At 39.3% G+C, this 21239-nt stretch overlaps 3 protein-coding genes across 5 annotated transcripts; all 3 read right to left on the reverse strand.

Annotated features, from left to right (window-relative positions):
* Nucleotides 1–474: 474 nt before the first annotated feature.
* Nucleotides 475–12495, reverse strand: nipal4 (NIPA like domain containing 4). The gene is made up of 10 exons (XM_010746989.3): nucleotides 12170–12495; nucleotides 10174–10278; nucleotides 7443–7580; nucleotides 6261–6317; nucleotides 5575–5665; nucleotides 5252–5412; nucleotides 4082–4249; nucleotides 3772–3851; nucleotides 3450–3662; nucleotides 475–3290 (listed from the first exon to the last, which is right to left on the reverse strand). The coding sequence occupies exons 1-10, from the start codon at nucleotides 12207–12209 to the stop codon at nucleotides 3084–3086; spliced, it is 1260 nt and encodes a 419-aa protein (XP_010745291.3). The 5' UTR covers nucleotides 12210–12495; the 3' UTR covers nucleotides 475–3083.
* An 873-nt stretch (nucleotides 12496–13368) lies between these two features.
* LOC104931882 (insulin) lies at nucleotides 13369–15826 on the reverse strand. Of its 3 annotated transcripts, XM_027273222.1 has the most exons (4): nucleotides 15459–15790; nucleotides 14527–15342; nucleotides 14191–14386; nucleotides 13369–14082 (listed from the first exon to the last, which is right to left on the reverse strand). In XM_027273222.1, the coding sequence occupies exons 3-4, from the start codon at nucleotides 14372–14374 to the stop codon at nucleotides 13958–13960; spliced, it is 309 nt and encodes a 102-aa protein (XP_027129023.1). In that variant the 5' UTR covers nucleotides 14375–14386; nucleotides 14527–15342; nucleotides 15459–15790; the 3' UTR covers nucleotides 13369–13957. The 3 variants fall into 3 exon arrangements, with proteins under 3 accessions (XP_027129023.1, XP_027129022.1, XP_027129024.1); XM_027273221.1 differs by lacking the exon at nucleotides 14527–15342 and having other exon boundaries at nucleotides 15709–15826; XM_027273223.1 differs by lacking the exon at nucleotides 14527–15342.
* A 2730-nt stretch (nucleotides 15827–18556) lies between these two features.
* Nucleotides 18557–20155, reverse strand: ins (preproinsulin). Its single transcript, XM_027273224.1, has 3 exons — nucleotides 20087–20155; nucleotides 19016–19211; nucleotides 18557–18907 (listed from the first exon to the last, which is right to left on the reverse strand). The coding sequence occupies exons 2-3, from the start codon at nucleotides 19197–19199 to the stop codon at nucleotides 18741–18743; spliced, it is 351 nt and encodes a 116-aa protein (XP_027129025.1). The 5' UTR covers nucleotides 19200–19211; nucleotides 20087–20155; the 3' UTR covers nucleotides 18557–18740.
* Nucleotides 20156–21239: the final 1084 nt, after the last annotated feature.

Below are 21239 nucleotides of genomic sequence, written 5' to 3' on the forward strand. Positions count from 1 at the left end.
GCTTCATAAACATAAAAGTCTTCAGCTGCAGACACACACACACATTATACGTTTCATCATTGAGCATCATTCAGTGTATACACAGCCTGTCAAATTATCCAGGTAGAAAAGGACAAAATCTCTTGAAATAAAACCAAAGTATAACTGTACCACCCCATTACATTAGTACTTATATCTATATATTATATATATATTATATAATATATATATAATATATATATATATATAATTATATATATATATCTATATATTATTTATATATATATATAATATATTATATCTACACCACACACACACACACACTTAGAGACCAAAACAATGTGGACATTATTCTTAACTCTAAGTTATTTTTGAATTACAGATTTGTGTCAGTATCTTGGACTTTTGGTTTAAACTGTCGACTATCTTGATAGTTGTTTTGTGTCTTGGTGATTTTGTCTTTCTGCAGTCATTTAAGTATTAACAGTTGTTTTGCATCTTCATACGGTAATTTTGTGCATCTTTGTAGTCGTTTGTGTCTCATTGTGGTTGTTTTGTATCCATTTGTGGTCATATTGTCTCTTTGTAGTCACGTGTGTTTGCATCTCTTTGTGGTCGTTTCTGTATAGATGTTTTGTGTATCTTTACAGTCGTTAGTGTTTCTTTACAGTCGTTAGTGTTTCTTTACAGTTGTTAGTGTCTTTTTACAGTCGTTAGTGTTTCATTACAGTTGTTAGTGTCTCTTTACAGTCGTTAGTGTTTCTTTACAGTTGTTAGTGTCTTTTTACAGCCGTTTATAACTCTTTTTGGTCATTTTAATCATTTTAATTCTCTCTGTAGTCGACAATATAGGGTCATCTAGTAAAAAAGTTAAGTATAGCTCAACTTTTGCCAGACAACAACATGATGTCATCAAGCAAAGCACTGCAGGGACCCAATCATCAAATACATGCAAACACTCCTGGTAGCTTACTTAGTTATGTGAACAGCGTATTTATACTGTTTGACTCACAACCATTGAGACTAGGGAAATTAGTTATCGTAAACACTGAATGATGGTCAGTATGTATCACAGAAACAGTTTGTGTCCATCTGCGTCATAAACTATAGTCATCTGCAGAGACGAGAACAGTAACTGTGGAAATATGAGGATTTAAAAAAATAATAAAATAAAAATGCAGTTAACAGCAGGAGGCTGTGTCCTTCTGCGTTAATTTCCTGCCACCACAGAGAGCAGCAAACCAGAGTCACATCGTCTTAAAAACAAGGTTGTATCCCTGATATGTCTTTTTATCTTTCAAATAAAAACTTATTTGCCTCCTTGACTTTAGAACCTCTAGTTTGACGATAGTAATCCCCAAGAGTAACAAATAAAAATACCTTTCTTATTCACTGTTGAGAAAACATAAAACTAAAATAAATACATCAAAAAACATAGAACGTAAAGAAATGCAATAGGTTAATACAACACTCAGTTGTAAAGAAAACATTCAACATACTATGGAAATAATTAAAATTTTTACAGTGATGTCAGAAATAAGATTATCGATAATTCAAATTATATAAAATCATATGTGAAACGTATATATAGGCCTTGAAATGATGATTAACAAAGTGAACAAAGTGCAATGGAAAGATGTTTTTTTGATAGTAGTTTTGTATTTCTCTGTGTTTTCTATACCGTCAACAAATCCATAAAAATATCAAAATCAAGTTATCCACAGTACGTGTGTGTCGTGTTTCTTGCCACAGAAGAGAAAATAATCTCATAATCATGTCCAGCTTTCATGAAAGCTACTTTAGCTAGCCAGGCTAAATTAGCTAAGAACCAGAAGTCTCCAAACCACAGATACGAGTCTACTAAAACTAATAATTAATCGAAAACTACAGACCATAACTGTTGGTTTCAGCCCAGCACAACAGACATTTACATCTCCATTACATCAGGCTTTCCCCGTCTTTAACTGATGACACATCTGCCTTGAGACGATGATGTTTAAAAGCAGCACCTTCTTTAGAGCTGTGTACTATTGCACTATGAAAAGGCTGTTGGTAGCTAGCCACTCGTCAACGTGGATTTTTAGGCATCTACCGCTGATTTATTGAAAAACAGAGACGGGATGATGAAATTAGTCTGACAGATTGAACAAGTGTTGTCATCGACTTGAGTAAAACTTAACCACAGAGCTGAAGTCTCTATTCTCAAGTTACACAACTGTCCGGTCTGTATGTGTGTGACCTAAAAAACATACTACCGCTTATTATTTATTCAGAACTGATTCCAGTCAGAACAGGGTTTCAGGTGGCATACTGTCAACTTTTCACACGTTATCAGATGTGATTAACAGCTTTATTTTTAGACAGAGTGGTGTACTCTGTAAAGTATTGGGAGACATTGCTGGTTTTGGTTTTTCATGAGATTTGTTGACAATAAGAAGACTTGAACAACATCAGAGTTACAATTTAAAGCACTCTTTCAAAAAAGAAAGCTGGTTATTAAAGTTTATATAACATAACATAAAACATTTTCTTACCTCTCACCACATCCAAGAGGGGACGTAAAAAGAATCTGAAGGTGTAGCAGAAATGATAATGGACAGTGGCCTCATTTACACTTGAGACTTCTAATGTCTCAGATCTGGATAACATCCAGACGTAATTTAATATACTTTCATTCATGCCAAAAGTCTTACATCATTGTAGTCATTTAGTGTTTCTTTGTAATATTTTTTTGTCTCTGTACTCATTTTCATTCTCTTCATAATCATTTGGTATCTCTGTATATCATTTGGTGTAGTTGTCTGTAACCATTTTAAATCTCTGTGTAGTAATTTTGCGTCTCTTTGTAGTCATTTATTGTTTCTTTGTAGATGTTAAGTTTTTCTTTTTGTTATATGGGGTCAGAGATTCTCTCAGATTTCTGTCCAGGACCTGCACAGTACATTTAGGTTTGTTTTGTGTGAAATATTAAAGGAGGAGGATGAACTGGCTAACCGTCAAACTAAAGGACCTTTAAGAAAGTGCACAAAACTTAAAATATCACAGTGAATCTGAACTCCAAAGTCCAGACAGGAAACACAAACCTATGTCTTCATCTGGCTCTTTCAGCTGATGATGAAGACTCTCGGGCCCTCCTCTCTCATAGGAGGAAGACTCTCTATCACCATGTTGTCCATCAGTCCGTATTTATCCTCTTTTTTATTCCTCCTTCCTACATCATTTTCTATTTGTTCACTGGCTGAAATCTCCTCTGCGAGCCCCTCCCTCTCCACCGGCTGAGACAGCTGATTGGTCAGCTCCCTCATCGTTACCTGTGAGACATCATTGCAGGTTTTACTTTAAAATCACAGTAATCAAAACAGATTTAACAGATTACTACACTTCATCCAACCAATCGACCTGTTTCACCTTTGAACCAAAGGTCTCATGTTGCGTCTTGTTTATAAATGTGTTGGTGAGTGACCACCAACCTGGATCTCTTTGAACATGTGGAGCATGGCCACGCCCACCACAATGACCAGGAAGGCTCCCAGTGTTGTGACCACGTCCACGGCCACCATGCTCCTCCACTCCTGGAAGAGGATGATGGAGGTGGACAGAACCACAGAGGTGAAGAGGACGTAGTAGATGGGATAGACCATCAGCGTGTTGAAGGTGTCCAGAGACTTATTCAGGTAGTTCACCTGTGAGCATTAGAGAAACATTTTTATACTCAGTGTCCGAGTGCAGCTTTGACTTGAACATGAGGAAATGAGACTATGAGACAAGAAAAAAAATGACTTTACAGCTCACCTGTATTACTATTGAGATGATGAGAGTGAACAGCAGGATCCAGGTGAGAGGACTAGCAAGGACTGATATATCATAAAACGCTAAAGAAAAAGAAAGAGACAAGATTTCCATCAGTTTATCATTGCACTTCAATAAAACTATTTGACTCACGATGGACAGTTTAAAAAAAAAAAAAAAAAAAACAAAGGATCAAAATCAACGTAGCAGAACCGGAGACGATATCTCAAAACCTGGTGCCTACATTACCCACAATGCAACTCGACAGTTGATGAGGGAGTGCCAAAACATGGTAATATATTTTGTCTCTCACCGGTGTTAATGGCGATGGCGAGACCCTTCACGGAAGAGACTGTGAAGGCTCCGAGCAACGAGCAGATGCTGATGTAGACGAGGATGTTAGAGCGACCGACCCGAGGAGAGAAATAAAGACAGAGCACTGCACACAGCAGCAACACCGCCGACATGTAGACCAGGAAACCTAACACACACACACACACACACGACACAAGAGTTATTATTACTATTAAAACACATTAAAACTTTTAACTGAAATAAAAATATGAATCTACATTCTCCATTAATTAAAACTCTTAAGTATTACTACAACAGACAGTGTTCTAAGAGCAGATCAAGTGTCTCTGTGTTTCTTCCACTATCAGGTGGCAAAGAGACAGAGTCACATTTCAGCTGTTGTACATGTTGGATGTCCAACATAAGGTCAGCTTTGTTGACCAGGTTACTCTTACAACTGCTATGTTGCTCTGGTCATTTGGAGCCAGAATCTGTGTACTAGTGATCTGGGTTGGAGTCCTGGTCATACATGATGTGAAATCTCCCCTAAAGAGGTGAATAAGTTAAAATGTAAATTGTTCCTTTAATATCTCACCCCTATTAAAAGTTGGAAGATTGCACACACAACACATAAACTATGATACACATCACAAGCATGAATACCTGTGCGTGTGATGATACCAAAACATCAAGATAACAGAACAACAACAATGACATACATCAGAAACATACATGTGGATTATTAAAATCATTTCACTTGTTACTGTTTGCTGGTTGAAGCCTCTGCTAGCAGCTGCATGAGGCTGTAAAACCAAAATGTTAGGTTACAGTTCAGCTCCAAAATTAGCATGCATATTGCATGATGTTCATTTTGGTAAATTATCGTTTCATTTAGTGTAAAACAGATGAGAAAGCAGGGTATGCTTTGGGGCGTGGCTATGTTGTAATTGAGAAGCCATTCTCAGTGATTACTGCATTTAATATTTCTCTCCTCAAATGTTTTCACAAATATATTTTAGTTACTGTTTAGCTGGAATATGATTTTTTTGTGAGCAGGCGGGACGACATTTCTTCCTGCTTGAAAACGGAGTCAACAACAACTCGCAGTACGTCACCAATGAAGTATTAAAGAATTATTTAGGTAGGAACTGCATGTAAAAACTGACAGACTTTATTATCGCCATCTCACCAGGCTCCAGCAACTTTTTGCTCATTTCCTGTAGTGACGTCACTTCCTGCTCCTGTGGGGCGTGGATAACCAATAATATGCTTCCCAGCACACACAGCAGACAGCCGAACTTCCCGACCACGTTCAACACCTCCCCCAACAGGTAGGAAGACAAGACTGCACTGAAACGCACAAACACAGAGAGTCAAATTTAAACTGAAGTGTGTTTTGGCTCCAGATTAAATGATCTGTGTGACACTGAACTGTTTTTGTATTTACTTTAAAGCTTTTTCAATAATTTGGTTAAACTTAAACTTGAGTTTAACTCTGAGAACTACGGCTACCTGATGAGGACACTCAGAGCGCCCAGCGGAGTCACCAACGTGGCCGGAGCGAACATGTAGGCAGCAAAGTTACAGGCTTCTCCAGCTCCCACTGCAGAGACAGTCCAAAAAAAGGCTCTATCAGTAGTTACCCTACAGCTGATAGTAACACCATAAGCAGATCATTTAAATTTAATTGTAGAACAAACATTTTGTATTAATTATGCATTTCCCCAGTCAGATATCAGTTTCATAGGTCCAGGATGTGTTTGCCTAGATTAGTACAAAGGCTGGAAGCAGGGGGAACAGCTAGCCCAATCACAACAACATATTAAAGCAAATATTTTGTAGCAAAATTCATCTGTTTAAATTGCACTGGAATAAGAGTTCTAACATGACATCATCTCACCTGACTCTGTGTAACAAACAAACATTTTTCTTTTTTTCAAGATTTATTTCTGATAGAGACAGCTGAAGAGGGACAGGAATGCGGGGAGAGAGAGACGGGGAATGACATGCAGGAAAGGGCCACAGGTCGGATTCGAACCCTGGGTTTCTGCAACAAGGACTGAGCCTTCGCACATGGGGCGGCTGCTCTACCAACTGAGCAACTGAGCTAAACGCCGCCCTAAAGCAAACATTTTTATTAGAGTTAGATTAACACAAAGAACTTGGATTATAAACTCAAATAAAAACATAATTCTTACTGGTTAACAAGCCTCCCCACCATAGCAAGTCCTTTAGGTAGCCGTGGCCTCCGTCACCTACACACACACACACACACACACACACACACACACACACACAGTCATGTTTTACATACAAACACAACATGACACTACTTTATTTACAAATTCATTTATTTTGAGAAAAAAATGATGATTATTCCTGATCATGAGAAAACACTCCTAAATCACTATCTGAGGATAATGATAATTTAAGTCTGATCTTGGGACAGTTATCAATGCACACGGCTGTTTGGAGCCCAATATTTAGGTTGAGTTTCCTGTAACGGCTCAGTCCCATCACACACAATGTTTGTGATTCCTGCAGAAGCGCTGTGACGTGTTTCAGTTCTTCCCTCTTCTGTTTTTAACCAATGCCACATCAATCAGCACAAAGCAGATCGAGCTAGCCGGAGGTCAGAAAGGGCATGGATCATTTTCAAAATAAAACACCTTTGCAGATTCCCGATTGTAAAAACAGACAAAAGGGAAATTATTTAACTATGTAACATATTTATTCATGGTATAGGCACAAAAAACTGTGAAATATGACCAATTCTAAGCAAGTTAATAAAGTCTGGTGGGCAAAACACTTCTCAAATGCTCCTGATGGAATATAAAGCTTCATGTAAAATGGGCCAAAACATGATAATAGAGCTGTGTACGGTGAAATCCAGAGGTAAGGCATCTGCTGTCTGTGACCAGCGAAGTCAAACTGGTTGAGCAACTCTCTATTTATCCACTTATTTCGTAACACAGAGGCTGAAATCAAGAGTTCAAACTGTCTTTATCACCAACATTTCTTCTCTCCGGGTCTTTGCTACAACTTTTTAGCTTTTCTATCCTTGAACTGTAGAAAACTTTGTGCCATAACAATGTTTGTACATGTTTTAGCAAACTGATAACTAACCATATGTCAACTTTAGAAAAAGTTACTTCCAGGAATTTGTCATTTGATGCTTTCAAGATACAGCTGTGGACAAAATCATTCAAATCTTGTAGAACAATTATTATTATTATTTTTAATCATGTTAATGTGTGATTTCTTTCTAACTACAACAACACTACTACAATAAAAACACACAGTAAAGATTCAGGCAGGATGAGACCTTGTTCTCTATAAAAACATCAGGAAAAAAAAAAGAGACGAGAAGCTCTGCTGACCTGCTCTGGTGCGACCCGTGCTGGCCAATCGGAGGAGAGCTTTCTTCTTTAGAATGACGCTTCCACCAATCAGGAAGGCGGACATCAGAGCCAGAGTCAGGCCCAGCCACAGGTTGTAGGTGCTGTTTGTCTTCAGGGCTGGAGACAAACATGTAGTCAGTGTGTGTTTTTGAGGGTGTGTGTGTTTAATAACTTTAGCCAACCTGGATCTAATACATTAGTAATCAACCAATCAGATTGTGTTAATGAGTCACTCTAGTATGCACACACTCACAAAGAAAGTATTCCCTATATTGTGTTTTGATTCACATCTGCAATTTATTATTTAAAGCGATAGCTCAGATATTTTGTTGCAGGGTTGTATGAGATACTTATGCACACTTATGCAATCCGACTGCCGACAGTTCGGTTACCTACAGTACGCAGCAGTCAGCGAGCTCCCAAACCCAAAATATCCCTTTAATTGTGGCTATGAAGTGTGAAGAGTACACCGAGTAATGAGAGACTTTTTCAGGGGAATATCAGTTTTTAGAACAGAAATTTAATTAATCGTCATTTTGACAAGGTCATATAAATTAGACTGGTCTCACACCTTCAGGTAAGGTTGTGGTACGTTGGGGGACAAACTTGACCAAGAAAAAAAATGACTTGAGTGAGTTGGTAACTAACAGGAAGTTTTCTCTTTCCTTGAGTACACATATTTTACACATAGTCTTATTAATCTCCTTTTGGTTTCAGAGTCAAAACAAAACTCTGGTGAACTTCATGTAAAACATGATCTGCCCTCCAGAGTTCCTCTGATCACATTTACATTCCTCTTTACATAATAAACTCACCCCATTGTTGTTCCCACAGTGATTGTTATCACAGTGTTCCCTCTTTATTGTAACATAACACAGCACAGAATACAGAAGTAACATCAGTCCACAGGGAAGAGACAAAGTCTATTTGAAGCCTTTTGTCTTACAAAAAGTGAAACATTAAATATTAGAACAGAGTCTCTGAAAGGTCTGAAAGGTCACACACAGATATGTTCATAAAGGGCCTACTGTATAGGAGTAATCCCAGATTCTCCCATGTGGGGCCTTCAGAGGTTCATGATGAGACTCAGCTAGGTCTCAATTTATGGGTCAAATGTGACTTAATGTGAGCTTATTTTAAAGAAAGCCCCCAAATAAAACATTCAACTTACTGAACCAATAAAATGTGTTTAAAAGTTCACTAAAATGTAAAATCTATTGCTTCATTGAAGACAGAGCAGTAGCGTAATCGATGCTTTATTGCAAATGCAGTGTTTTATATCTAAAAAGTCGAAAATTAGCAAACTAACTGCCACACAGTTCTCCATGTTTCTTTCTTTCTCTTCTTCTGTGCTGGCCATGTGGGCCCCAACACCAACCCACCGAATACAGGTAAAGTCCATTTGCGTCCCACTTGGACGGCTGGTTGTCTTTGCAGATTGCTCTCCACAAGGGAGGCACCAAAAATCATATTCATTAAAGAAAGTTGGTTTAATTATTCTATAAATGTGACAGTTGTAAGAAAAAGACTAACAGAGCTGCGGTTCCTGATTTATTTTCATGAATAAAAACTCCAGATTTTTCCACTTATCCCAGTCTGCGTATAATAATTGATATTTTTATATTTTCATGAGCATTTGTTGGATAATTTGCATCCTAATTTAGCTGATCATTGTTTCAAGTTATTGTAAGAGTTACCTTTGAAATAAAAATCTGTTTCAGATATTAGTTTGCTGCAGCCAATTAAATGTTGTAAATCTGATTTCTTGGTTGGAAAATCATTCTACAAAACAACGAGTGTTCTTCTTTCTGGCTGCATTGTGAGTATTGAGGAAGTATGAAGACATTTTCCTCTTGTTAACAAAAGATTTTATTTTCCACCACCAGCAAAGAACAAAAACACATTATGAGGTTAGTATTGTCTCGTTGTTAAAGAGCCAGTCAAAGTTTTATTGACATACTCTCTGTGTCTTTTGTCATTTTGTTTTTGTTTTTTTGTTCTCATGAGACAGTAACAACCTGTAACCTGAACTTTATCAAACATGTAAGGTTTCGGTGCTACGTTCTGCTTCTACGGCTGGTATTGTTTTGGCTTTGTGAGTGTTTGTCTGTGTCGTCATGGATAAATGTGCTCCTGGAGACACGTACTGCAGCAGGAACTACAGCTGAGATCATTTTAAGTACTTTGGCAGGTATCCATGTGTCTTTCTGTGAGCTATGTTTGCACGATACTGTGCACAAAACGTTAAAGGTGTGTAGTTCAGGTCAGTTTCTGATTTTTTCCTTCATGTCTGTCTTTTTCCAGTTTCACCTTTCTGTCACTGTTTTGCCGTGGAGAGGAACTTCATTCACATTTTCAAATAATTTTAGCGTCAGAAAGTTCAGAAGAATTGAGTCCAATGCTTACATTAGACCCAGATATAGGAAATGATTCTGAATATACACTCATTTTAAATGTAATACCTTCAACAAGTCGACTGTGTTACATCACCTAAAATTTAGAATGAGCGCGTACTTGCAAAAAACAATAAAGTTTATCAACTTGAACAGTAAATATCTGGTCTTTGTGCCAGTAATTGAATACAGGTTTTTTATTTATGTTTTACACATAGTTTGAAATAAAGATCCTAAAACAACCCAAACAGGGATGTTTGCACACAAACAAAGACCCCGCCCATCCATTAGCACAGGTATGTAAGAGGTGTGTGTACCTGTTGGCTGAGTGATGTTATCCAGGTGTGTGTAGAACGGCGCTTGATTGCCGATGACCAAACACACAGCAGACTGAGAGCCACACGACAACATGATCACAGACCCTGTAGAGACAGAAAGCATCAGCTAGCATCAGTTAGCTATTATAGGATTATCTTGTTTCTTGTTCTTATTTTTGATTATGACTAAATAGGACACAATAATATAAGTTCATATAACAGGAGTAATTTATACAGTTCATTGATTTATTATTATATACTTACAGTATGTACAGGTTAATGTATTCACAGCTTGTGTTTACAGTAATGCAATACATTAATTAAGTGATGCCTTACACTTAATATAATTTGAAATGTGTACATTTAGATTACATTTGTAATATTAAGTATAAGTGAATATGAATTACGCAAAATTGTTGATTTGAACCTAATAATGTGAAAGTTTATAAAACATGATCAAATATTTGAAATCTGGACTGACACTAAATCCTAAAACATTTTAGATGCTTGCAATTTTTCACGTAAAAACCCTGAGTTACATTAGTAGGCTGTTGTGAAATTGGGTTTCCAGTGGCTTTAACATTTACTGTTGATTGGACATTGATCAGATGTCGTGACCTCAAACTAAACAACAACCGAAAGGGAAGAAATTCAGCTGGATTCTGATTTTAAATCTTTTTTTTAATTATTATTCTTCTTTATCAAGAAGAATTCTTTATCCGATCCTTTCAATAATCTCACAAACCATCAGATTTGGAAAAAATGCTAGAGAAGTCTGAGTTTGTTTCTGCTCACTTTTAACCCAGTTGTGCAATACTGGTTTTACCACTGTGTTAATCAGAGTAACATGAGAAGAGGAGACAGGTAACATAGGCAGGCAGAACAGTTTAATATTTGCACTGCCAACACTGAGGCCTCAGTATACACAGAGTATAATAACACTGACTGCAGCAGTTTGGATTGCTCTTAACGAAAAGTGAAGGCAAAAAAATAAATGATTTAAGTTTGATCAACACTTTCACAATGGAAGAGGTTTAAATATCTTGAAACCTGAATTATTGGGAGGGGAAATCATGAAGGTGAAAGACAGAAGTCACGTCAGCCTCAGAACATATAAAAGGAAGTGTTTCTTTAACTAGACTTTTAAAAACCTTATTTTACATGTCCTACATTTCTAATTTCTAATTTGTCTGCAGGCAAGTGCTCAAAATAAAATTTGGCACCTTTGTGAAGCAGGAAACAGAAAAAAGAAGGACGTTCTGCCTGTGACAGACAGATAATATCGATAGGACTGCTGTCTGTAAAATGTGCACTATTAACCATAACTACTGTACTTTACTGATACTTTGTACAATACCCCTTTGTACAATTCACTTTAATCTCACTCTCAACCCTCAGTTTTCATATATTTATATAGTGTAGTTTTTTTTTTTTACATACTATGTTTATGTTTATTCATACAATAATACTTTGTATATTTGTCACTTCTACACACACTCCTTTCATATTTACATTCTTAGATAGTGTGTTTATATGTACTTAGATAATACACATATGCATCCTTAGATAGTACACCTATACGTCCTCAGATAGTACACCTATACATCCTCAGATAGTACATCTATACATCCTTAGATAGTACACATATGCATCGTCGGATAGTACATCTATATACCCTTAGATAGTACACCTATACATTTTTAGATAGTACACCTATACATCCTCAGATAGTACATCTATACAGCCTCAGATAGTACATCTATACAGCCTCAGATAGTATATCTATACATCCTTAGATAGTACATCTATACATCCTCAGATAGTACACCTATACATTCTTAGATAGTACACCTATACATTCTTAGATAGTACACCTATACGTAAAATTAAACTTATTTCTCTAGCTTATCTTTATCATTTGTGTTATTAAAACCAGTGTTCTTAAAACTGACGTGCTTTTACTGACTGTGAGTGATGCTGAAAAACTTGTTCTTACCATTTCTGCACGTCTCATTATTCACCTGGACGTCTCTCATCGTGCCGCTTTGTTGAGGAAACAAAATCCGCAGAAACACCGAGCTGAGAGCTTTTGTCCAAGACAAACTCAGAAGTCTAGACACGGAACAACACTTTATCCCGGTACATTGAGCCGGTGGTCACCAAAAACAAAGAATTCGGTGAGAATAATTCACCTGTGCGCATTGAAACGATGTTTTCAACCCGGGGATTTAACAGGTGTGTCTGACTTCACGTAACAACTCCGTCTGAACCCACAGCGGAGCGGTGGAGGAGGTAAACAAAGCGACACCTGACTCCTGCACCGCCCAGCCCAGCCCCACCCAACCACGCAGTGCCGGTGTCACACAGCAGGTGTATCACCTTTCCAACAAGTAGAAAAAAAATATCCAGTAAACCAACGTTAAAAAGACTGAGAGTTAAATCAACTCCAAAAGAGATACATAACAAAAATATAAACAACTTTTTTTGCAGACAGAAATTCTGCCTAAAAAATGGACTTGGTTACAGTGAAGGCAACACGTGCTAGCCAATCAGAGGCAGAGCAGGGCTGGTCATGAAATGGTATATGCAGTCTTATGTGAAATATGTACAATAGACATCATTATTTTATTTGAGCTATTTTACTTGAGTATTATCAGTTAGTTTTAGTTTCATCCAATGTCATGAAGTTAGAAGGAAATATTACACTTTTGCTTCACTTTTAGTACAATTAATCGATTCATAGAGTTATATAAAATATATCAAAATATTCTATTGTAGGAGTATTCACCAGCACCTTTTTTCTGCTCTGAGAACTTACTTTTAATGTTTGAAGTAGCCTATATTTCTGTGCTACATACTATAAAGTATTCAGTATTTTAAGTATTCAAATATACACGGTGGTATAAGTTTTACTGTAAATCTAAATACTTCCTCCATCACTCTAAAGTTTAGATAAGCTGCTCTTTATTATAAGTGTTTTCCTACATTTACTCATTTCATCGATGATCATCATCGTCTTTTCTCTTGTTAAAGCAAAACAAACTAACTGTCCTAGAGACAAGTTGTCGATATTATTTTATATTATACAATCCATACTTAATTTAGTCCATAAAGACATTGAATAGGTTTAAAATGTAATAAATACATTTGTTAAAAAGGTGATATTATAAACAAACATTCAGAGTCTCTGTTGTATGCTTATATTGTTTAATACAGACGGTAATTGTAGGTAGAAGAGAGAGCAGAGATGCAGAGAGAAGACCTGCAGACCTATTGTAACGTTTATTCTGCATGTGGTCCAAGAGGTGCACACGGTAGTTACATTTCAGTTGGTTATATTGCGTATGATGTAAAGGTTTATGTGTTTTAATATTAATATCTGTTATGCGCGCTTCGAGTCCAGCCACTAACATTAGAGATGTATGTAAGAGAAGAATACAGAATCTCTCTCTCACACACACACACACACACACACAAAACACTATGAATGAAGTACAAATCTCATGTCTGTTTTGTTCTTCCACTTTTTGCTTCATTCTTCAGAGGAGGGTTGTTGCCCCCTCGTGGCAAATGAGTGAAAAACACAGCTGTGTGTGTGAATCACCATCATGTTAAAAATTCTTGTACTCTAAGTGATCTCACAGTAACATAAAGATTTACAAATCAGTGAGTTAAATGAGTTATCCAGAGAGCACTGAATACCAATATTTACTTTGCTGTTAGTTTCCAATGAGTGTCTGGTCTAAGCTAGGCAAGGTTAACAGAAGCCAGGCCTGAGCACCGCTCAATTGCAGTAGCTCTCCACGTCGAAGAGGTTGCAGGCCCTGTGGCAGCACTGCTCTACGATGTTCTGCTTCGCCGATCTTCCGCTTGCCACTTCAGCGCCGCCTGCCTTTGGAGGAAGGGAACCTGAAAGAGCAAATGGCAAAATGGTCAGAGGGGAAGTCAACATCCTCCGACATTTGAATAAAAATACCGCATCTGTATGCTGTAAAGGTTTTTAGTTGGGGGTCTCACCCAGCACAGGGTCGACGTTTTTCTTAGTGGTGAAGGAGAAGCCTCTGGGTCCACAGACCAGCATGAGGGCGTCAACCAGGTCAGAGCCACATATTTGTTGTGGGGCAATGGCGGCCTGGGAACCCGGCCACGATATGATCAGTAAGACCAGCAGAGAGAAAGACTGGAGCCACAGAGCTGCCATGCTGGAGGAGAGCTGAACACAAACAGAGTTTTTAGGTTAATGCTGAAGTAGGAGAAGATGGATGTTAGGAATATGGATGTTAGAAGATGGCGCTCTGTAAACGAAATTGAATTGAAGTGGATAAGTGGAAAGAGGAGGAAGAGTGAACTCACTGAACTTGAGGATGAAGGACAGGAGGTGAACAGGAAAGAGAAAGAGAGGAGGAAGACAGACAATCACGGACTATAGACCTGCGAGGTTTATAGTCCGTGATGGTCTGTAACGCCTGCCACAGGCTCCTTGTGTCTCTGCTGTCGGTGAAGTGGTGGGTTATCCTGCTGCTGTACTGCCTCTTTGCAAGTCTGATGCCACGGGACAGGTTGGCTCTTGCTGATCTCAAACCAGCCTCATCACCTGCTCTGAAAGCAGCGTTCCGGGCTGTCAGTAACCCCCCCGTCAGCCATGGTTTCTGGTTGGCCCGTACCGTGATGGTCTTGGTGTCTATGACATAATCAATGTATTTGCTGATGTAGGCAGTGAGAGTGTCTGAATATTCCTGTATGTTGATCTGGCGGTTGTAGGTGGCTGCTTGCTTAAACATGTCCCAGTCTGTGGAGTGCTGAGGTGGCACCCTCTGGCCACACCCGTACCTGCTTCTGGACCGGTCTGGTGACTTTGACCTTTGGTCTGTGTGCTGGCATTAGCATCACAGTGATGTGGTCTGAAGCGCTGAGATGGGGGAGAGGGTGAGGCCTTGTATGCTCCTCTCAGAGTTGTGTATACCTGGTCCAGTCTATTGGTACACATGAGGAAACCCTGTTTTGAGATATGCATGGGTGAAATCTCCAGCCACAATGAGAAGTCCCTCTGGATGGGCAGTCTGCTGGTCACTGATGGAGCTGTGCAGTTCACTCAGTGCCTTGTCTCTATCATTGTTGTTACAGCTGGGAGGGATGTAGACTGCAACCAGCAGGATGGCAGAAGACTCCCTTGGTAGATAGAAAGGCTGACACTTGATGATGATGATAAACTCCACAAGGGGTGAACAGTGTCTGCAAACCACCACAGCGTCCTGACACCAAGCATCCCTGATGTAAACACTTACCTCCTGCTCGGTAGCATGTTATCTGGTGGAGCTGGATGGCGCAGTCCGGTCTTCTGCCTCCTCTCGCACCGACTGCGGCGCTTCCTCTGCGGGTGTGCTGCAGTAGTGGGGGTCGGTGTCGAGGCGGGCCTCCGGAGTAGGCCGAGGTTGTGTTGCTCCTCAGCGTGTGTCGGGTTTAACTTCCAGAAAAAATAAGGAGCAGACGGAGGAGAAGAGGAGGAGATGGAGGTGCAGCAAAGGAAGAACTTACCTGTAGAGTTAATGGAGGAGATGGACGGGGTGATTTTGTGATGGAGAGGAGGAGGTTGATGCTTGTTGGGGTGAGGCAGAATAGTACGGAAGCCCTAAAGGGCCATACATACATATATATTTATATATATTTATTTTCCCGTGATAACAAGATAATTAATTCGAGATCTCGAGAAAAACAAAACGACAGTCTAGTCTAGAGGATTAAACCATTGCAGGAAACATCATCTAGTGTAGCAATGTCAGAGGAGCAGGAGACACCTTTAGTGTATTCTGTATTTGTTCTTGTTTTGTCTCAAAACATTTCAAATAATTACTGAGTTTGAAATACAGATAGTAAGTTTTGATTTTCAGGGTGTTTACGACGACATCAGGCTCAGTTAGATTGCGTCTCCGATAAAGCTGAAGCCTTGCTAGCCGTCTTCTCAGATGACGCACACTAATGTGTACATTATCTATAGCAAGGGATAAAGCTGCTCATCCTGTGTCAGGCCTTGATTGCAGAGATGTGTGATGCGGTGATCGATATTCCCCTGCTCTTCTGACATTGCTACACTAAATGATGTTTCCTGCAATGATTTAATACACTAGACTATCGTTTTGTTTTCTCGAGATCTCAAATTAATTATCTTGTTATCATGGGAAAACAGGTGGAATAAAATGTATGTATGTATGTATGACCCTTTAGGGCTTCCGTAAGGCAGAATAGATCCATTTATACGCCATTACCTCCAAGTGGACATGCCCATTGTTGTGTGTGTGTTAAGTGACTCTGTTTACTTCTGACTGACCGATTTCAGCACTTAGTAAAACAAACAGAGCTAATGAGCCGACATGATCTGATCACCTCTATCAGACAAATATTGATCACCAATCAGCCTCCTGCTGAGCTCAGCAGCCCAACAGGTGTTGAACTCAGGTGACTTTAAAGAGGTTTAAATTAATATTTTATGTTAAAAAAATGAATGAAATGACAACATGAAAACAATATTTTGGTGATTTATCAGCTGAATCTGCAGGTCCTCTTGGCGTTTCAGTGACTTTCAGCTTGCTGTTTATCTGTTTTGGTTCACTCTCAGTGCTCTTCTTGTGTCATTTTCAGAGAAAACGCTGGAAAAAGTCACTTTACACCACCTACAGACACAGTTAGACAGTATCTGGTGAACATAGAAGCTAATGAGAGATCTTTCCTTCAGGAGGTGGTGGAGACCAAAAACAGAGCTAAAAGAGTCAATACTGGACTTTCACCTGATTCATCAGGTGACACACATGTCTGTGTTGTTCTGTAACTGCTGGATATGGATAAAGGTACAGTGAATACTTGATGATGTAGATGAATTGTGTCACTCGTCACATCCAGTGCAGAACTGAAATCATAATTTTCATGTCTTTTTGAAAAGCAAGTTTTAAATGCAGGAGCTGTACTTTCAAGTATTTCTACTTTATAGTATGACTACACCTGACGACACAGACACTCAGAGCCTTAATTGACCACTTCAATGCTCACAAAGTGCTTCATGGGTGTCATGATGACAGAGCTTTTGTTGCACTTTGTCTGTCAGAAACTCAACTAACCGTGATGTGCGTCACCATAATGATAAATGAGGATGCAAGTATTGTGTCCACTCAACAAACCTCCCAGAAACCAGATCTGCTGTTTCTCAGTGATTAAGAAAACTCCACCTTAATTACCTAATAATCTCTCACTGGAATTTGTGACTTAACCTGCTCCTGAAACATCATTTTAAAGGAACAATATGTAACTTTGGTTGTAACATTGACATCTAGTGATTAGAAATTGTTACTGCAATCCAAAATAAAAATAATGGAGAGTCGTCTCCCCCAACCCTCTCCTCCCTACAACTGAAGGTCACACAGGTTGCCAGATTGAAGACAATGAACCTTCACAAGGGAAACGAGCACAACATGGTTCATTTCATGTACCAAGTTCTACTTCTGAGTCTGACTTCAGTCTGTGCTGAAAATAAGGACAGCAAGAGGTTTAATACAATACAATCAATACAATAAATGTACTGAAGCCAGCTTCCTTTAGCTTCATCTGACTTTAAGGCAGAGTGAGAGCAGAGAGGTCTGGTTCTGTGGGATTATTTCGCAAAATAAATGGTCAAAATAAAAATAAATGTCTGCCCAGTATCAGGAAAGTTCATAAAAACTTAAATAACATTTTTTCTAATTGGGATTAAAATAATTCCTGACATAATTCCTGTATAACTATATATACTTAAAAACTACACCAATGCATATTTATTGGGATTGGTGCTCTCAACCAATGGTTCTCAAACTATGGTAAGTGTACTACGAGTGGTAAGTAACCTCCCTCTACATGTACACACAGAGGAATCTCTGAAATATTTCTTAGCACAAAACAAATGAATTTTAAACACATTATAGTAGAGAAATACTAAAAAAATTTGAATGGAAATAAACGACGAGGTCGCTGGAACGTAATTTAAAACATGTTTTACATTTCTTGTAATATTTAGTTTTAATATCAGCCTGATACATACACACGTTCATCCGTGTAATGTGCATATATTCATGATTAGCTACTAGTAAGAGGCTCCAAACTGGACCCCTTTTCCATGTAATTAGCTCTAGTTCATGAACCAGACAACAGTCAACAATAAATAATCCTTTTGGCAATAAACCTGCCTCCTGTGTGAAGTGGTGTCTGTTAAAATGCTGCGTTTTAAGGCCTGTTATGATGGTTGTACTGTGAGTTTCTTAATGTTTTCTGATGCACACATTTGAGAAACACTGATATAGTTAATAAATTAAACTTGAAAATGAAAGAGTAATAAAAATAATAATAATCACACGTCTTAATATTCTCTCAATTCACAAAACTTTATTTTCTAGGAAAAATAATTTTATCCATTTCTCAGCACTTCATTTGACAGCAGATGGTTTTTCAAAGAGAGGACAGCTCTCCTGATGCAAAGGTGAGGGTGGGTGGGTGTTGGGTCAGGCTGAGTTAGCCAAGAAGCTAAGCTATACTAAGCTGAGCACCGCTCAATTGCAGTAGTTCTCCAGCTCGAAGATGTTGCAGGGCCTGTGGCAGCACTGCTCCACGATGCCTCGCTTCACCATCATCTCCATCTGGTCCTTGAAGGCGAACTCGGCCACCTCGTTTTCACCACCCGCCGCTACTGCACCGCCTGCCTTTGGAGGAAGGAAACCTGAAGGAGCAAACAGGAAGATGGTCAGAGGGAAAGTCATCATCCTCTGACATTTGAATAAAAATACCGCGTCTGTATGCTGTAAAGGTTTTTAGTTGGGGGTCTCACCCAGCAGAGGGTCGACATCTCTCTTTGGGTTGTAGAAGAAGCCTCTGGGTCCACAGACCATGTAGAGAGCGTCAACCAGGTGAGAGCCGCACAGATGTTGTGGGGCAATGGCGGCCTGGGAGCCTGGCCACGATACGATCAGTAAGACCAGCAGAGAGAAAGACTGGAGCCACAGAGCTGCCATGCTGGAGGAGAGCTGAACACAAACAGAGTTTTTAGGTTGATGCTGAAAAGAAATTGAAAAAGTGCAAGGGTGAAAAGAGTGTGATGGTCATATGAAAAGAACGAAATAAAAAGAGAAAGGATGAAAAGGAGAGGAGAGGTAGACAAAGTGAAGATACTGGAAGAGGAGGTGGAGGTGGCTCACCTGTAGAAGAGGAGGAAGAGAGCAGCTTACCCGTGGAGCTGAAGGAGGAGAAGACAGGTGGAGAAAGAGCAGGTGATGGAGGAGAAGGTATAGAAAGAAGGGAAGTAGAGGAGAAGAGCAGGTCACCTGAGTTGGAGGAGGAAGTGGAGTTGTGGAAAGAGGAAGAGGAGCAGAGTAACGCACCTGCAGAAGAGGATGAAAGGCAGGAAGCGGATGAGTACAATAGATGGGTAGGAGAGGGAGGAGGTCGAGGAGGAAGAGTAATGGAGGAAGTGTGTTGAGTAGGTAGAGGAAGAGGAGGAGTAGAGGAGGAAGAAGACCTATACAAGAGGAGGTTATCTCTAGATTCAGAGGATAATAAGGTCTAGATAGACGAGGAAGGGTGAGAAGAAGAGGAGAAGATGGAGGTGCAGTAGATAAGGAGGAGGAGATGGATAAAGTGATTGTGAGATGAAGAAGAGATGGAGGAAGAGGAGGAAACTGAGGTGTAGATACAGGTGGAGTGGAGAAAGACATGCAGGAGGTAGAAGAGGAAGAGTAAAGGAGGGAGTCTCTGGAGTGGGAAGAGGTGCAGAAGAACTCACCTGTAGAATAAATGGAGGTTTACAAAGAAAAGGGCAGCTCACCTCTAGATTCAGAAGATAATACGGAGTAGACAGAGGAGGAAGAGTGAGAAGAGGACGAGGAGATGGAGAACAACTCACCTGTATAGTCAGTGGATGAAGAGGAGGAGAAGATGGACAAGGTAATTCTGTGATAAAGAGAAGGAAAAGCAGCTGAGAGCTGGTTGGTGTGAGGCAGAACAGAAGGCCGCCTCTCCATTTATACTCCATCACCTCCACCTCGACACGCCCACTAATGTATGTGTATGTGTGTGCGTGTTAAGTGACTCTGTTTACTTCTGACTGACCAATTTCAGCACTTAGTAAAACAAACAGAGCTAATGAGCCGACATGATCTGATCACCTCTATCAGACAAATATTGATCACCAATCAGCCTCCTGCTGCTTCTGCTGAGCTCAGCAGCCCAACAGGTGTTGAACTCAGGTGGCTTTAAAGAGGTTTAAATCAATATTTTATGGTAAAAATGAATGAAATGACAACATGAAAACAACATTTTGGTGATTTATCAGCGGAATCTGCAGGTCCTCTTGGCGTTTCAGTGACTTTCAGCTTGCTGTTTATCTGTTTTGGTTCACTCTCAGTGCTCTCCTTGTGTCATTTTCAGAGAAAAAAGCTGGAAAAAGTCACTTTACACCACTTAGAGACACAGTTAGACAATATCTGGTGAACATAGAAGCTAATGAGACAGATCTTTCCTTCAGGAGGTGGTGGGGACCAAAAACAGAGCTAAAAGACTCAATACTGGACTTAGATTCATCAAGTGACACAAATGTGACTTCACGTCAATGATTGTATTGTTCTGTAACTGCTGGATATGGATAAAGGTACAGTGAATACTTGATTGATGATGTAGATGAACTGTGTCACTCGTCGAGTACTTTTTTCCACCACTGTCAGTTAGGAGAGGCCTGACGACACAGACACTCAGAGCCTTAATTAACCACTTCAACGCTCACAAAGTGCTTCATGGGTGTCATGATGACAGAGCTTTTGTTGCACCTTGTTTGTCACAAAATCAACTAACCGTGATGAGCGTCACCATAATGACGGAGGAGGATGCAAGTATTGTGTCCACTCGACAAACTTCCCAGAAACCAGATCTGCAGTTTCTCAGTGATTAACAAAATTCCACCTTAAGTACCTAATGGTCCCTAACTGGAATTTGTGACTTAACCTGCATCTAAAACATCATTTTAAATATTTGTTTATTTATTTAATTTTTACTTCATTTGT

This window comes from Larimichthys crocea, chromosome XXII (assembly GCF_000972845.2).
Source record: "Larimichthys crocea isolate SSNF chromosome XXII, L_crocea_2.0, whole genome shotgun sequence".
Taxonomy (NCBI): Eukaryota; Metazoa; Chordata; class Actinopteri; family Sciaenidae; genus Larimichthys; species Larimichthys crocea.

What these genes read in the sequence shown, in the direction of transcription:
- ins (XM_027273224.1), bottom strand. Translation starts at nt 19,199, where the DNA reads ATGGCAGCTCTGTGGCTCCAGTCTTTCTCTCTGCTGGTCTTACTGATC. An exon ending in AGATGTCGACCCTCTGCTGG is followed by an intron (nt 18,908 to 19,015) that starts GTGAGACCCCCA and finishes TTGCTCCTTCAG; the next exon opens with GTTTCCTTCCTCCAAAGGCA.
- nipal4 (XM_010746989.3), bottom strand. Translation starts at nt 12,209, where the DNA reads ATGAGAGACGTCCAGGTGAATAATGAGACGTGCAGAAATG. An exon ending in TAACATCACTCAGCCAACAG is followed by an intron (nt 7,581 to 10,173) that starts GTACACACACCT and finishes GTTTGTCTCCAG; the next exon opens with CCCTGAAGACAAACAGCACC. An exon ending in CAAAAAGTTGCTGGAGCCTG is followed by an intron (nt 4,250 to 5,251) that starts GTGAGATGGCGA and finishes TGTGTGTGTTAG; the next exon opens with GTTTCCTGGTCTACATGTCG.
- LOC104931882 (XM_027273221.1), bottom strand. Translation starts at nt 15,822, where the DNA reads ATGTATGTATGGCCCTTTAGGGCTTCCGTACTATTCTGCCTCACCCCA. An exon ending in CTCCTCCATTAACTCTACAG is followed by an intron (nt 14,387 to 15,708) that starts GTAAGTTCTTCC and finishes GTTTGTGTTCAG; the next exon opens with CTCTCCTCCAGCATGGCAGC. An exon ending in AAACGTCGACCCTGTGCTGG is followed by an intron (nt 14,083 to 14,190) that starts GTGAGACCCCCA and finishes TTGCTCTTTCAG; the next exon opens with GTTCCCTTCCTCCAAAGGCA.